This window comes from Erinaceus europaeus, chromosome 5 (assembly GCF_950295315.1).
Source record: "Erinaceus europaeus chromosome 5, mEriEur2.1, whole genome shotgun sequence".
In the NCBI taxonomy this organism is placed as follows: Eukaryota; Metazoa; Chordata; class Mammalia; order Eulipotyphla; family Erinaceidae; genus Erinaceus; species Erinaceus europaeus.
The window spans coordinates 85,701,209-85,719,288 of record NC_080166.1 but is presented as its reverse complement, the minus strand read 5'-3'; the positions used below and the strand labels follow the sequence as shown (position 1 = coordinate 85,719,288).

General features: G+C 39.5%; 1 protein-coding gene across 3 annotated transcripts in view; it reads left to right on the top strand.

Moving 5' to 3' along the window:
* The window catches only part of TMTC2 (transmembrane O-mannosyltransferase targeting cadherins 2), a 538,840-nt gene that overhangs the window by 429,416 nt on the left and 91,344 nt on the right, over positions 1-18,080 (top strand). For all 3 annotated transcript variants that reach the window (XM_060191458.1, XM_060191459.1, XM_060191460.1), the window contains one exon: positions 10,827-10,908. In XM_060191458.1, coding sequence (XP_060047441.1) covers positions 10,827-10,908 — 82 coding nt within the window. The remainder of the gene's footprint in view (positions 1-10,826; positions 10,909-18,080) is intronic.

Sequence of the window (18,080 nt, the reverse complement as noted above, 5' to 3'; positions counted from 1 at the left end):
CTCTGGGGGAGGGGGGGAGAGGAAGAAAATTTTGGCAGCTTGGTACATAATGAAATTGTATGCACATGTCAATGGCTCTGCTGTAAAGCATTAACCCCCTTAATTAAAAAAAAGACAATTACTGGATAGTTATCCTCATATGCAGAGTACAGATTACTAAAGCAAAAGAGCTTGCAAAAGAGAAAGAGAGAGAGGAAGCGGAGTATAGCCAGACCGTCTCTTATAAAATCTGAGCACTAAATATGGTTGTATAGGAAGCAGTAAGGTTGTATGGAGAATGCAGTGCCTCACATGCACCAAGTATGGGTATGAAAAATACTCATGAAACCTGATAATTCTGAACAACAATTTTAAATCTCTAATAAAAAATAGTTCTGCTACAAAAAATATCTTGGGCTCATCCGCCTGTATTCTGTCTCTTCCCTTTCCAACTTGTATATATTCCCCTTACAGTGCTGTTTAAAAAACAGAGAGCAATGGATTCCTGCAAGTCAGCTCTCATGAAGTATGTGCCCCTGATCCCAGCCAGCCTCTCCTCCCCTCTTGGTGTCATTCACTGTGCTCTGAGCTGTGTTTCTGTGCTGTTACACAAGGGTTTTGCCTCTGCTGTGCTTCTCCTTGGAGTGTTTCCTTCACTCCTTCAACTTACTGATGATACACAGCTTTCCCATTTTTTTCTTTCTTTTTTTAAAAATTTTTATTGTCTTTATTTGTTTATTGGATAGAAACAGCCAGAAATTGAGAGGGAAAGGGTTGATAGAGAGGGAGAGAGACAGAGAGACACCTGCATCCCTGCTTCACTACTTGTGAAGCTTTCCCCCTGCAGGTGGGGACCAGGGGCTCAAACCTGGGTCCTTGTACATTGTAATATGTGCACTCAACCAGGTATGCCACCACCTAGCCCCCAGCTTTCCCATTTTTCAGGGAAGCAGCGGTCTCTTTGAAAACTCTTCCCCATGTATTTCGACCAGGTCAAGTCAACCATTCTAAATAAAACACATAACCTTTGTCTCTATCCTACTCATAACATCTATAGTTTGGGAACATGACAAGCCAGTGGCAATTTCTGTCTCTCATTGGTTTCCTTGTGTATTGTACCAAAGCAAAAAACTCTGGGAATGGAGAGCAGGAGGGCTTTGATGCAGGATGGGGTGGGGTGGGATGGGGGAGCTTTCAGACCCCGATGCGTAATGGTGAAAAAAGACCTAAGTTGAAAGTGAGTGTGTTCTGTCGACGCCTATCACAGGGAGATGAGAAATTATCCCGTGTTTCAACAACTGTACAGAAATCCTTACCCTCCCATAAAATTATTTTAAAAATTTAAAAACAAGAAAAAAAATGGTGTGTGAATATAATGAGTTGCAAATATTCATTGTTTTAATTAAAAACACCCCATTTTTATAAAGAAAGTTTTTTTTGTTTTGTTTTGCCAAAGCAATACTCAGTTTTGCTTAAAATGGTGAAAGAGATTGGGCCTGGGACCTCAGAGCTCGAGACAAAAAAATCTTTGCTGTAACCATTATGTTGTCTCTCCAGTCCTTTCTATTTGGTTTGTGACTCAAAGATACACTATACATTCCTCTGAAGTTTAACAGCCAGAATTTAAAGTGATGGAAATAATTTATAAGTACAATTTTAGGGTGGTTTACCTAAAACTTAAATATAAATTTAGTGTAAGTTAAGTCTCTACTTCCCCCAGCTTCCTTAGAAAAATGAATAGGGTATCTAAAAATTGTTCTCCACCCAGATTATGGATGGAGAGGAGTCATGGTGAGATGTTGCTTTTAATTTGACATTGAACGGTGTCAAGCAATGAAATATAACAGCTTAAGTGATTTGGCCAGATGGAGCCCAAGATGTAGTTGGATCCTATCAGATTAATTATCTCCCCTGAAATGTTATTACAATATGTGTGGATGACCTCTTTAAGCTTTAAGGGAAAATATACAAGTGAACAGATGTAGAACAGAAATATAACAGAAAGTCTGAGTGACTCAGATACTCACTCTTGGAATAATTTAGAAATGAGTTGGTTTTTTTTTTTTTCTTTTTTAAGCTGACTTTTATGCAGAATGTCAAAGCTGAGTGGTAAGGCCCAGAACATATGAGTATTTGCACTATAAACTACTTTGAGTATTTATGAAAGGCAAGTCACTGATAACTAAGATTGTCTTAGATGCTAGCATTTTGTAATCATTTTAAAATGTACTTTTTCCTCTCATTGACAATCTGGGGCCGAGTGACACTGCACTCAGCTGCACACACATATTACCATGTGTGAGAACAAGAAGCCCTTGGTCTCCATCTGCAGGAGGGAAACTTTACAAGTGGAAGAGTGATGCTACAGAACTCTCTTGCTCCCTCCCTTCTTCCCTCCCTCTCTTCTGCCTGTCTCTTATCCTCTCTGTCAGAAAGAAAAAAAAAAAGGAAAGAAAACGTGAATGGGAATGATGGAGTCCTGTAGACACTGAGCTCCAGTGATAACTCTCGTGGCAAAAATATAATAGTAATAATAATAAATGATAATAGGAAATCTGGTTAAAATGTAGGATTTTCTTTTTCTCTTTTGTTGTTGCCATGGCTCACTGTAGACTTGTAAGTTTCAGTTTCTTCTCATGCAAAGTACCAGGTGTTTTTTGTTTTGCCAGGACTTGACTGGGGAACTTTTATCTGACCCCATTTTACTTCTTCAATCAAGTAGAACTTTATTACTAATTTATACTTGCATCTCCCTACCGACACTTGTTTCACTCTAACTTTGCCATGTGAATAAGTTATACCTGGACTCGCTGAAGCTCACAAATCACAAGCTGCATAAACACCTTTGGCTCTTATTTTCATTTGTCCCTTTGCCCATGTAATCAGTCACTGACCATCAGGATATTCCAGACTAGGAGCTGGATGGTGGCATAGCCAGTAGAGTGTGTGCATTGCCCTGCACCAGAACCTGGATTCAAGCTTCTAGTCTCCACTTCAGGAAGGAAGCTTCATGAGTGATGAAGCAGTGCTGCAGTATGTCTCTGTGTCTCTCTCTTTCTCTCGGTCTCTACCAGAAAAAAAGAAAACAAAATGACCACCAGGAGCATTCGACTTGTCAGAGGTGCCCCAAATCCTGTAATAACCCTGATGGGAGACAGAGAAGGGGCAGAGAGTGAAGGAGAGAGAGCGTGGAACCCCAAATCTTGTCACCTCTCCCTTCAGTTTCTACTGCTGTCTCCTCATCTTAACATCCTGTGTCATCGCTCTGTTTCCTTCTGCATCCCCTATAGTCAGTTTGGCCCGCGTGTGTATGTGAAAGTATAGGTGACTTCATGCTGGACGTCTGCTTAACAGTCTCCATGGTGTTCTTTCCTAGTCAAAGGAAGTCCCGGTGCTTACTTCAGCATCAAATACATTAAGCAGAAGTGTCACTGAGAGGGTCAGCATGGCACCTGCACAGGGAAGCGACACACTATTCACAAAGCACTCCACACTTTGTCTATTTCTCAGAGACTGCTCAACACATTGCTTTCTAATTCTAATGAGATGAGGAGTCAAAGAAGCATGTGTCATCCAGGACTGAAACTGTGGTTCTTTGTATAAAAAAATGAGTCCCAAACTGCTCACAATACCCATGAGACCCAGCAAAATCTGATATCCCTTGTCTCTCATTCATTTCCTATGACTCTTTGTGGGATCCAGGCCACTGCTACCATTTTGCTTTTTTTTGTGAGACCCTGAATTCAAGATCGGCCAGGCTATTGTTGGACTTGCCTTGACTTCAATAACTTTCCGATGTCATTAGAGGCCTTTCCTGACTACCTTATCAAGTATCACCCTACCCAGTTCATGGTTTTACCTTGCTCTCTCCCTTTACTCTGTTATTTTGCACCAAAACACTTCAGACAAACTGAAGGTGTTCCTTACTTATGTGTAGATAAATCACCTATTCCACTAGTAGGGTGTAGTGAACTGCAGGAGGAGAAAGTTTGGTTTGACTACCACCTCTTGGAAAGCTGCCTGTCATAACAAGAACTGAATCCCTTCTATGGAAGCATCATATCTTTGAAACCTTTTTTTTTCTTTTCCTTTCTCTGCAAACCACATTAGATTATGTTCTCAAGACACTTATTTTGACACTGGCACAGCACTGACTTATAATAGCCCACTCCAAAGTGTTCTTCTCTCTTTGTCAGTCCTAAAATACTCTTCTCATTTGCCTTTGAAGCCCATGCAGTAAAATAAGTAATCCAGATCATGCTAATCTAGATAGCAGACAGATATATATGGATGATAAATACAGAAAGAAAGAGAGGAACAACAATACATTTGCCATGGGCTCAAATATAATGAAGAGAATTGGAGAACTTTCTTGCCCATAGTTCTCTACTTGAGGGCCACATGTTTGTCATATGCTTCCTGCAGAGATGCTGTGTTGTGTTGGCTATACCCCACGGTCTAATATTGATAGATATTCAATAAGTAACTTGGTAGCTTACTAAAATGAAAGAACAAGTAAATAAACAGGTCACACAGATGACATCACCAACAGCCCGTCAACTAAGTTCCCCTTATTTGTCACAGCTGGCTGCAGTCCCTTTTCCTTCATTTTCTGCAAAACCACAAGTGTCCCAACTTGCCAAACAATATATTAAATGAGGAACAGTGCTTGATGTGGAGTCTGCACTGTCAGTGACTGCTCTGTAATGTTTATTTGCAGACAATATCCACATAGTCTGCAAGGCACCAGGAAACTCCTGCTAAGAAATGGCCTCTTCGTTTTCTTTTTATTTTGTGCCAGGAGTTGAGCCCAGGGATGCTCACACATGCTCACTGAGCCGTCTCCCTGAAACTATTTGTTTTTATTTTTGTGAGATAGAAGCAGAAAGAGACCACAGAACTGAAGTTTCCTTCAGTGCAGTGTGTGTGTGTGTGTGTGTGTGTGTGTGTGTGTGTGTGTGTGTGTGTGTGTGTGTGTGTGTGTCAGGGTAGAACCTATGTGGTGCACATGGCAAAGCAGCACACTATCCAAAGAGAGCTTTTCTTTTAATCACTTTATTAGGTGGATCCATGGTTTATTGTGCAGTTGTTGAGACATGGCTACATTTTCTCATCTCCCCATCAGTCACAGCTTATGTTCTTTCACATCATCACACGACAGACCTCAAGGTTCTTTCCACCTCTCCCTTCCCCGGAGACCTCTGCTTTAGTCCACCACACTTAGTCCAAGTTTAACTTCGTATTTTCCTTCTCTGTCCTTACTTTTTAATTTTCACATCTGCGTAAGATTGTTTAATACTTCTCTTTTTGTCTTAGCTCACTTAACATGATGTCTTCAACTTCCATCCAGGATGAGGCAAAGGAAATGATATGATTTCACAGTTTTTTAACAGCTGAGTAGTATTCCATTGTGTATGTCTATATTATATCTTTCTTAGCTGCTTATCTGTCACTGGACAGCTGAGTTGCTGCCAGTTTCAACTATTATGAATTGTGCTGCTGAAGACAGATCTCTTCTGATATGTGTTTTTCTTTTGGGTAAATCCCCAGGAGAGAAATTTCTGGGTCAGAGGTTGAGTCTATCTCTAGTGTTCTGAGACATCTCCAGATATGAGGATTGGATAATTTACTTTTGCACTAACAATGCAAGTTTCCCTTTTGCCCCCCATCCACCCCAACATTTGTTGTTACTGTGTCACCTCACTGTTGTCTGTATTTGCATTTTCTGATAATCAGTAACTGAAAGCACTTTTCTCATGTGTCTGTTAGCCCTCTGCATCTCTTCCTTGGTGAAGTTCCTATCCATATCTTTGTTTCCCCCACCTCCTTTTTTTACAAGATGACTTTTTTTTTTTACATTAAAATTTTATTAGTGATTTAATATTGATTTACAAAATTATAACTGGGGCATAATTCCAGCAATGGCGTTCTGCCTCCCCACTCCTTTCATTGGAAACTGTAGTAGTTTTCACAAGATCACAGATATGAGGTGACTATTATTTTTATAACTAACTAATGTTTATAATATATTATTATATGTACATATGTAATATATATATATGTCTATTTTTTTCTATGGTCCTGCCTTGTATACCTTTCTAAGTTATACCTACTACTTCCTAGTGTGTCCCCCCACTTTTTTCCCCCCTCTTCTCTCCCCAGGTCCTTTACCCCTTTGGGAATATGAGCCATTTTTTTTTTTACTCCAGGGTTATTGCTGTGCTCAGTTCTGGCACTATGAGTCCACTGCTCCTGGAGGCCATTTTTTCTTTCTTTGTTTTTAATAGAACAGGACAGAGAGAAACAGAGGGGAGGGGAAGATAGAGAGGGGGAGAGCAACACCCCTACAGGTGGGGAGCCAGGGCCTGGAACCTGGGTCCTTACAAAGGTCCTTATGCTTTGTACTATGTGCATTTATCCTGTGCACTACTGCCCAGCCCCCATGGACCAAAATTCTTTATGGGGTGTAGAACATGGAAGGTCTGCCTTCTTTAATTGCTTCTCTGCTGGACATTTCACCTCATTTTCTAATGGTGTCGTTTATCTGTTGCTAAATTTACTGAGTTCTTTATATATTCCTTTATTTGAAGGATTTTATGTAAAAATATTCTCAAGCTAAGGAGATGGCATAGTGGTTATGCAAAAGATTTTGATGCCTAAGGCTCAGAGGTACCAAGTTCAATCCCCAGCACTATCATAAACCAGAGCTGAGAAGTACTCTAGTCTCTTTCTGTATATTTCACCCTGTATCTCTGCATACACACACACACACACACACACACACACACACACACACACACACACACACAAACACACACACTAAAATAAGTATAATATAGCAATATTCTCTCACTTTGTAGAGTATCTCTCCTTGGTTGTTGGGGCCGTTTGTTATACAGAAGCTTTTCATATTGATGTATTCCTATTGGTTTATTTTTTGGTTTTGTTTTCTTTGCTGTTGTTTTTGAGTCTTTGAAGACATTTCTGAAACATAGGTAATAAAGTGTTCTACCAGTGTTTTCTTCCATGCTTTTGAAGAGTTTCTGGTCTAATGTCAATGTCTTTGATCCACTTGGAGGTGACTTTTGTGAATGTTGATATATGGTGATTCACTTCATTTGTTTGCACATTTTAGTTTTCCCAACATCATTCCCCACACTCCATTTTTCATTTGGTGTTTTGGGTTCCTTTGTTAAAAATTAGTTGTTAATAATTGTGGTGGCTTATTTCTAGATTTTCAATTATTTTCCACTTCTCTGTATGTCTATTTTTGTTCTAGTACCAGGCAGTTTTTATTATAGTAGCTCTATAGAATAGTTTAAGATCCAGAAGTGTGATGCCTCCAGTCTTGTCCTTTTAAAATTTTTTTTAAACTCATAATAAATAGTGATTTATATGACTACAAATTAATAGGAATATACATAAACACCATTCCCACCACCAAAAGACTGTGTCCCTCCAATCTTGTTCTGTCTCTCAAGATTTCTTTGACAGGTGTAGGGATTTTATAGTTCTAGATAATTTTTTGTAGCTTTTATTCTATTATTTTAAAGAAATTTGATTGTCCCTTGATAGGTATGACATTAGATCTGCGTGTGGCTCCACCTTCATGCTTATTTTGGTGATATTAATTCTTTGGTTCCATGAGCATGCAATCTCTTTCCCTTTCTGACATCTCTGTTTCCTTGAATGTTGACTCATAGTTTTTAGTATGCCAGTCTGTCACTTCATTTGTTAACTTTATTTTTACATAGCTGATGGGTTTTGCTGCTATAGTAAAATGGATTGACTTCTGGATATCTTCTTCTAGTTTAGTGTTTTAGTTTAGAAGAACACCATTAGTTTTTTGTTTTGTGTTTTCCTCCAAGTCAGTATCCGCACTTCAAATCCACTGCTCCTGGAGGCCTATCCCCCCCTTTTTTTCCCGTTGTTGTTGTCCTTGTTATTCTTCTTGTTGTTATTGCTGTTGTTGCATAGGACAGAGAGAAATCAAGAGAGGAGGCAAAGACGGGGGGGAGGGGGAGGTGGGGGGCGAAGATAGACACCTGCAGACCTGCTTCACCACTCGTAAAGCGAATCCCTGCAGGTGGGGAGCCAGGGGCTTGAACTGGAATCCTTGAGCTGGTTCTTGTGTTTAGTACTATGTGCACTTACTCTGGCACACTACGGCCTGGTCCCCTCCTTTGAAAATGTTATTGTCCTCATTAGTTGGAAATTGACTAAATGAATAAAGGTCAAAGTGCGAGGGTGCGCTCTCATTCTCCTAAAAAGAATGTTCTTCTAGTCCTTGATGTGTTTATCCTTCATTTAGGGATGGCAAGAGTCTTTTCCTTTAATAACCTAGTCTACTGAGCAAGCAGAGATTGCTATCCTTTTAGTCCAGATGCATGTTTCCAGTGCTATGTACGAATGTTTTGCCAATATACTAAACACAAAGATTTTGCTGCCCTGTTTTCTATGACATTGACAAATGGAACCATTTTTTTCTCTGCTACTCTTGAAAGCTTAAGTGGAAAAAAGTTCACAGATGCTTTTGTTTCTTTGCATATAGCGTTTGTAGCACTTTCAGTGATGGTACTTTCCATTTTGCATCTTTCTTTTATTATCACCTCTGCAAGTTCTTTCTACATTTTCCAACAGTGGTTTTAAGGCAGAGCATGTGTTTTTGAGGAATTCTATACACACACACACACACACACACTTTATTTGTATATATATAAAATATATTTGGCATTTAAACCTCTGTGTTCTATAATAACTGTATATAAAAAGTGATAGCATTCATTACAAACATATCTAGGTAATATAACAATTACTGTGTATGTACTGTATCACAGTTTATAATTTTATTAAATGCATTGTATCCACATAAAAATTAAATTTATTTGTTTTAATGAGAAATCAGGAGAAACAGAAAGAGACACAGAGAGAGAGACACCAGAGTACTGCTCAGCTCTAGCCTGTGTGGTATTGGAGTTTGAATGTGGGGTCTCAGAGCCTCAGACATGAAAGTCTTCTGCATAATCATTATGTGATCTCCCAAGCCCTCTACCTGTTTTCAAAGAAATGCCATTTATTTTAGAGAAGTATTAGGTTTGAGAAAAAAAAAAAGAGGAAAGAAAACGCATGAATGAATGCATGAATGAATGAATGAAAGAAAATAGAGCCTGAAATACTTCCCTAGTCCCCTTTTGCTCCACTACCACCCTACATACATGTTTTCCTTATTGTTATCAACTTGCCTTAGTATTTTACTAACACTAAGGCCAGAACTGATACATCACTGCTAATTCATGTCCACACTAACACTCTTCATGTTAATATATTCTATGAGCTTTGACACCTGTATTATGACAGCTAGCCATAGTTACAGTATTACATGGAATAGGTTTACTGCCAGAAAAAAAAAAAATGAAAAAATTCCTTTGTTCCACCTTTGATCTCTTTTGCATTAGGGAAGATTACATTTAGGAGGTGAAATAATTTTTGAGTATCACGTAACTACCTAAGCTTTGTCAGCTTAGAATCTGTTCCTTTAACTCATTTGGCAGACTGTCTAACTTATATTACAGTTACTCAAACACAAAGGGAATCCTAACCTTGTAACGCTCTGCTATATTTAACGAACTTCATGAGCATATGATATGTGCAGGAAGCATTCCAATGCTTGTGATTCTCCTTGTTTTCTTTTGAAATTCAAATGCCGTCAGAAATATTGCTGGGAATTTTAAGATCATAGAGACTCGAATTAAAGAGGAGCTTTCGCCTGCACAACATTGTTAAAAAGAAAAAAAAAATTAGGAGGTATTGTCGGGCCATGTGGTTACCACTAGCTAGTGGTAAAAGAACCTTTGGTATTGGTCCTGCCCACTAAGATGCCGGGTAAATAAGTAGTGTTGCAAGAGGATATATATTTAAAATGAGTGAATAAACAGTAAGGAAGAGACTTAAGGGGAAAGGAGTCATAAGTATAAGGAATGTAAAAAATTAGGTAGAGGCTGGGAGGTGGCACACCAGGTTAAATGAACATAGTACAAAGCAATGTATTGCATGTGAAACTTGCTTCTACTTTTGGCTCGTTTTCTTCCGAAGATAAAATTAATTAAAATTACAACTAGAAACATGATCTAACTTTAGACTAGACCCTAGGTTAGCAGAACTTTGATCCTGAATGGCAACAGTCAGTAGTTGTCTGAGATCCAAGAACTTGTGCCTTTGTATATATCTATACAGGGCATAATAATTTAAAAAACTAAAATGGTTCTAATTCTTAAGAAGGAGAAAAGAGTGAAATGGAGACAAATTTAAGGAAGAAAATACCTTAGAAAATGAGAGATTCTCTCTTTTTTTTCTTTTGGATAGAGACAGAGAGAAATTTAGAAGGAGGGAGAGAAAAAAGAGAGACACCTGCAGCACTAGCTTCACCACTCATGAAGCTTTCCCCCTGCAAGTGGGACCAGGGGTCTTAAATCCAGGTCTTTGAGCACTGTAATGTGTATGCTGTACTGGTGTGTCACTGCTTAGATCCAATGACAGTATTTCTTATCTTACCTCAAAACTGGCTTACCCTTTGATTTCTGGTAGAATCATGTCTTCATTTTCCCCTCCTACTTCTCAAGTCTCTTCTCTCACTTCCTTGAACTGTCTATGCTTCTAATCTTGGTATATTCCAGGACTTAAGCTTCATTTGTCTCTTGAAGTATATTCTCCTTGATCACCTTGGTTTAGACTACAAAGTGCCTTTCTGATAACAACCAAGTAGATATTAGTTGACTTCATTTGGGCCCAGGAAGTGAAGAATCCCTCGTGATCTCCTACTGAATCCTCCATGTTCTCTGTTTTTTAAGGGTCGTAAAAGTGAGGCTGAAAAATTCTTCTTGAAGGCTATTGAGCTGGATCCCACCAAAGGAAACTGTTACATGCATTATGGTGAGTGCTTGATAGTTTTCCCCTGTCCCCCATATTTGGTACTGATGTCAATATGAGCTTTGGGCTTTGTTAATAAATATTAACTTTGATCTTGCCCAATTAGCCTCTAGATTTAATCTTGTCCTCTTATTAAAAACAGTCATTTCACTGCGTTGTCCTTTCATAATTTTCATAGGACTGAAACAGGGAGGGCATTTTCCGAGTTCTTGTTGCTATTGTTGTTAACTCATGTTTAATTTGTATTTTTAGAAGTGTCTTACTTTCTACCTGATGCATAATATAAATAAAAATAATATCTCTATTTTCATTCAAAATGATAATCTACTTGCCCATGGGATGTATCATTTTGATATTTTAGATATTCACAATTTGACCTTGACATTTGTTTTTCTGGAAGCTGTGGATATATAGCTACTAAAATCCAGAGATTGGGGTCAAGGATAAACTATAAAGTGTCTCAAAGATGTCATTCATTCAGTTTGGCCTTGGCCTTAATCCGTCCACAGTGAACTCGTATAACAAGTTTGTCACACTATTCTATCATTAGTAGTGAGTCATGCATTAAGTGAGGTGACATATGTAGCTGGTGTGCTGTGAATAAGATGTGCTTATTTCTACCAGATTTTAAGTGGGAATGGATCAGAAAACCAAAAACCTTTCACAGGTGGCTTATAGAGGAGATGGAGTGGGGGATGGGCACACCCAGTTGAGTACACATGTTGCAAATATTCAAATCCCTGGCCCCCACCTGTGGGGGGGGGGAGCTTCATGAGTAGTGAAGCTGTGTTGAAGGTCCACAGATTGGTCTATCTCCTCTTCCCCTCCCTTTTCTCCTCTCCCCATCCTCCTCTCCCCCTCTCCTTCCCTGTTCCCTTCACCCTCCATCTTCCCACCTTTCCCCTCTTCCTTCCCTTCCCCCTCAACCTTCCCCTCCCCTTCTCCCTCTCCCCCTCCCTCTCCCCCTGTTGCTCTCCCTCTCTACCTTTCCCTTTCCTCTCAATTTCTCTGTCTCCAGCCAAATAAATTAATTAATAATTTTTTAATATTTAGACTACTGTCAGATTTGATGTATTAGTAATTATTGTCAAGTAGTAACAGTAAAGGTGGATGGAAATAAATCTTCCACAAATAAACCAATATATTTCTCTCATATTTAATTCCCCTTTTCACATTGTAACTACTAAAAATGAATCAGTGACAGACTTAAGAGTCTGGAAAATTGAAATAATAAAGTGGAAGTTACACTGAAATAACCACAAGTCCACCTATTTACTTAAATTGCCTGTAAACATTTATAATTTCACACAACTGCATATAACCACTCCTGATTTTCTTTCACAGTGCAGAGTTTTTCTCTGTTAGGCCAGCAATCAACATACATATATATGAAACACTGACAAAACTATAGGATAAGAGGGGTACAACTGCACGCAGTTCCCACCACCAGAACTCCGTATCCCATCCCCTCCCTTAATAGCTTTCCTATTCTTTAACCCTCTAGGAGTATGGACCCAAGGTCATTGTGGGATGCAGAAGGTGGAAGGTCTGGCTTCTATAATTGCTTCCCCACTGAACATGGGCATTGACAGGTCGATCCACACTCCCAGCCTGCCTTTTTCTTTCCCTAGTGGGGCAGGGCTCTGGGGAATCAGAGCTTGAGGACACATTGGTGGGGTTGTCTGTCCAGGGAAGTCTGGTTGGCATCATGCTAGCATCTGGAACCTGGTGGCTGAAAAGAGAGTTAACATGTAAAGCCAAACAAGTTGTTGACTAGTCATCAGCCTAAAGGCTGGAGTAGTGCAGATGAAGAGTTGAAGGGAGGGGTCTCCATTTTGTAGATAGCTAATAGGCATATTTTAGTTACATTCCAAAGGGCCTGTGGCTATACTAGTTTTTTGTTGTTGTTGTTGTTGTTGTTTTCCCCCTGCGTCTGACATCTGATATACAGGTGGATCCAAGTTATTGTCTGGGGAGATAATGTCATGGCTGGAAAAAAGACCAGAAAGCTGGATCAGGGAAGAGAATAGCTCCCAAATATGGGAAAGGTGTATAAATATTGTTGACTGTAAGCCCCATCATTATTCTTAATTTTAAGAAACTGGAAGCATTCCCTCTCAAATCAGGTACTAGACAGGGCTACACCCTATCACTGTTACTGTTCAACATACTGTTGAAAGTACTTCATTTACTTTGTATTATGATTTTTTTCTTTATTGAGGGATTAATGTTTTACATTTGACAGTAAATACAATAGTTTGTACATGCATAACATTTCTCAGTTATCCATATAACAATACAACCCCTGCTAGGTTCTCTATAATCCTTTTCCAGGACCTGTCTTCTCCTCCCCACCCCCACCTACCCCACAGTCTTTTATTTTGGTGCAATACACCAACTCCAGTCCAATTTCTGCTTAGTGTTTTCTCTGATCTTGGTTTTCAACTTCTGCCTATGAATGAGATCATCCCCATATTCATCCTTCTGTTTCTGACTTATTTCAGTTAACATGATTTCTTCAAGCTCCATCTAAGATGGGCTGAAAACAGTGAAATCACCTTTTTTAGTAGCTGAGTAGTATTCCATTGTATATACCACAACTTGCTCAACCACTCATCTGTTGTTGGACACCTGGCTTGCTTCCAGGTTTTGGCTATTACAAATTGTGCTGTTATGAACATAGGTGTACACAAATCTTTTTGGATGGGTGATTTGGGTTCTTCAGATTATATCCCCGGGAGAGGAATTGCAGTCATAGGGGAGGTCTACTTCAAACATGCTGAGAGTTCTCCAGACTGCTCTCCACAGAGTTTGGACCAATTGACATTCCCACCAGCAGTGCAGGAGGGTTCCTTTGACCCCACAACCTCTCCAGCATTTGTTGTTCCTACCTTTTCTGATGTATGACATTCTCACAGGAGTGAAGTGATATCTCATTGTTGTCTTTGTTTACATTTCTCTGACAATCAAAGACTTGGAACATTTTTTCATGTGTTTCTTGGCCTTTTGGATCTCTTCTGTGGTGAAAAGTCCATTCATGTCCTCTCCCTGTTTTGGGGTGGGGTTATTTGTTTTCTTGTTTTTGAGTTTGGCAAGCTCTTTATATATTTTGACTATTAAATTCTTGTCTGATGTTATAGCATCTAAAGATCTTCTCCCATTGTGTGAGGGGCCTCTTGGTTTAGGTAGTGGTTTCTTTTGCTGTGCAGAAGCTTTTTAATTTGATGTAGTCCCATTGGTTTATTCTTGCCTTAGTCTTCTTTGTAATTGGATTCATTTCATTGAAGATGTCTTTAAAATTTATGTGGAAAAGAGTTCTGCCAATATTTTCCTCTAAGTATCTCATAGTTTCTGGTCTAACATCCAAGTCCTTGGTCCACTTGGAATTTACTTTTGTGTTTGGTAAAATAGAGTGGTTCAGTTTCTTTCTTTTTTTTTTTTTTCTTTCTTTCTTTCTTTCTTTCTTTCTTTCTTCTTCTTCTTCTTCTTTTTTTTTTTTTTTTGCATGTTTCAACCCAATTTTTTCAATACCATTTGTTGAAGAGACTCTGCTTTCCCCATTTAATAGTCTGGCCACGTTTGTCAAAGATTAGATGTCCATAGGTATGGGGGCTTACTTCCAGGCTCTAAATTCCATTCCACTGGTCAGTGTGTCTATTCCTGTTCCAGTACCAAGCATTTTTTATGACAATGACCCTGTAATACAATTTGAGATCTGGGAATGTGATGCTTCCAGTTCTGTTCTTTCTTCTCAAGATTGTTTTGGCAATTCTAGCTCTTTTCTGGTTCCAGATAAACATTTGTAGCATTTGTTCTATTCTCCTAAAAAATGTGGTTGGGTTTTTGATGGGGATTGCATTAAATTTGTATATGGCTCTGGGTAGTAGATTCAGTTCAATGATGTTAATTCCTACAACCCATGAACATGGAATATCTTTCGACTTCTTTGTGTCTTTTTCTATTTCCTGAGTAGTGACTCATAATTTTCAGTATATAAGTCTTTCACTTCTTTTGTTTGGTTTATTCCTAGATATTTATATTATGATTTTTAATTGGGAAGATTAATTGCTTACAGCTGACAGTAAATACAGTTGTTGATACATATGTAAAATTTCTGAGTTTTCAGAATGACACTCTAACCCCCCACCTAGGCCGTCCTCCACCATCATGCACCGGGACCTGAACCACCTCCACCTCTCACTGCATCCTTACTTCGGTGCAATTCACCAAATCAAGTCCAAGTTCTACTTTGTGTTTCCCATGTGTTTTTATTTTTTAACTTCTGCCTATGAGTGTTATCCACCCATATTCATCCTTCTCTTTCTGGTTTATCTCACTTAACATGATTCCTTCAAGTTCTATCCAAGATGTAGTGAAGAATGTAAATTCATCATTTTTAAAAGCTGAATAGTATTCTGTTGTGCTATGTGAACCTATGAACATAGGTATACACAAATCTCTTTGGATGAGTGTTTGGTTCCTTACAACATATTCCCAGAAGAGGAATTGCAGGGTCATGGGGTAGGGCCACTTCTAGTCTTCTGAGAGTTCTCCAATCTGCTCTGCACAGGGGCTGGACCAATTTACATTCCGACTAGCAGTACAAGAGAGATACAGGTGATTAGGAGACTACAACTCAATTGGGATTAGACAGAGAATTATAGTAATGCATAGTGCTTGCAGTGGTGAACTTTACAAGCACTAGCAATTATTTATATTGTGAATCCACTAGTTTTATGCTTTGCGAGAAGGGACTGCATTGCATATTAGTATTCTTCACATTATCTTCCCAGTAAAAGAAAAACAAATACATTTATAGAAATTATCCCATCAATTGGTGAAATATAGAGTCCTGTTTTACCTATAGTTTATGGGACTTATGAAGATTCTCTATCTGTAAAGTGAACATTTGATGTGGACTTCTGAAATATTTTCTACTACACTGATTCCATGTTATTTTAAATGTATATTAATTTCTCACTGATTTATCAGAAGTAATTTAGTTGAACAATTACTTAGTGAGCAATTAATTGGTTGCTCAGCTCTGGCTATGGTGGTACAGGGGACTGAACCTGCAATTCACACTCTCAGTCATGAAAATCTTTTGCATAATCATTGTTTTTCATTATTACTGCTCTGGGAAAACTTTTTCAGGTAGAGAAGGACTGAGAGAGAGAGAGAGAGAGAGAGAGAGAGAGAGAGAAAAGAAGAAAGACACTGTATCACCTAAGTGTCTCCAGTGTAACAGGGGCCAGGCTTGGACCTGGGTCATGTGCATGGCACAACAGGGGCACTCACTAGATGAGCCATTCTGCTGGGCTTATCATCAAGACTTTAAACATTGTGCAGAAAATGCATGTTAAAGTAAGTACTGAGAAATAGAATAGCATTTTACTCATATTTCATCAAGCCTTCCCTTTATTCCCATGCCACTATGAAATCTTCATGTGATTTTGTGAATGTCAGATGTAAGGATTTGGAGTCTTAATGTCCCCTCTATACCTGCAAATCAAGGGTTTCTCTGCAGGTGCAGTGGTGTCCTCACACAGGCACTCTACCCCAGCCAGAAAGAAGATAAACCTAGTTACAAAAAAATAATTAAAAACCTGACTCTCATTCTGGTGATAATGATGCATCAGGCCAGTTGCTGCTGTAGCCAGTGAAGCAGCACTTTACTACATTCAAAGACCCAAGTTCAACCCCCTGGTGCCACTCTGCAGGGTGGAAACTTCACAGTGAAACCATGCTGTGGGTCTCTCTCTTCCTCTCTCTCTTTCTATCTCCCTTCCACTCTCGGTTTCTCTATCAGATCAAATGGAAGGGGGAAAGAGAGAGAGAGAGAAAGGGAGAAATGATAGATTTTATCATGCAGTCACAGAACCCCAGTGAAAATCCTAGTAGCAAATAAATTAACTAAATAAGAGGAAAAAATGATGTATCCCATATTCTGCCTTCAAAGTCAAGTAAAGGTGGTGTTGGTTTTTTAAAATTTTTTATTTACAAAAAAGGAAACATTGACTGAACCATAGGATAAGAGGGATACAACTCCACACAATTCCCACCACCAGAACTCTGTATCCCTTCCCCTCCCCTGACAGCTTTCCTATTCTTTAACTCTCTGGGAGCATGAACCCAAGGTCATTGTGGGATGCAGAAGGTGGAAGGTCTGGCCTCTGCAATTGCTTCCCCGCTGAACATGAGTGTTGACTGGTCAATTCATACTCCCAGTCTGCCTCTCTCTTTCCCTAGTAGGGTGAGTCTCTGGGGAAGCAGAGCTCCAGGACACATTGGTGGGGTTGTCTGTCCGGGGAAGTCTGGTTGGCATCATGCTAGCATCTGGAACCTGGTGGCTGAAAAGAGAGTTAACATGTAAAGCCAAACAAGTTGTTGACTAGGCATCAACCTAAAGGCTGGAGTAGTGCAGATGAAGAGTTGGGGGGAGGGGTCTCCATTTTGTAGATAACTAGTAGGCATATTTTACTTATATTCCAAAGGGCCTGTGGCTATACTAGTTTTTTTTTTTTTTTTTTTTATCTCTCTCTCTTTTTTTCCCCTGAGCTTGAAATCTGATATGCAGGTGGATCCAAGTTATTGTCTGGGGAGATGATGTCATGGCTGGAAAAAGGACCAGAAAGCTGGGTCAGAGAGGAGAGTAGCTCCCTAATATGGTAAAAGGGTATAAATATTGTTGACTGTAAACCCCATCGGTTTGATGTGGCCCATATTCAGCTTAAGCAAAGGTGTTTTAACCCCTCTGATTCCACATCTTCTGTAAAACACTGGCAATACTGACTCCCTGAGACTATAAAATAATATCAGTCTCCATCCCCTGTCTAGCTTACTCAGCATGTCAAAACACAGTAACACAGAGTGAGCAGCTTGTAAACAATAGGTTGGAGGTAAGAAGTCTGTTCTCTGGGAGGCAGCATGGTGAGCTGAGGCCATCTTCTGGTCCCCGGGCTCGTGTGTATCACATGAGGGAGGGAGAAAGGGCTCTCTCCAGGGTTACTGCTGCTGCTCTCCCAACCCCTAGCACACACACCTTTGCTCCTCCAAGAGAAGAAGACCATGGCACTGAAGCTTCTTTCAGTGTGGTGGGTGGGATCTGGACTCAAATCTGGATCCTGCCTATGACAAACCAGCACACTATCCAAAGGAGCTGTTCTACCAGTCCT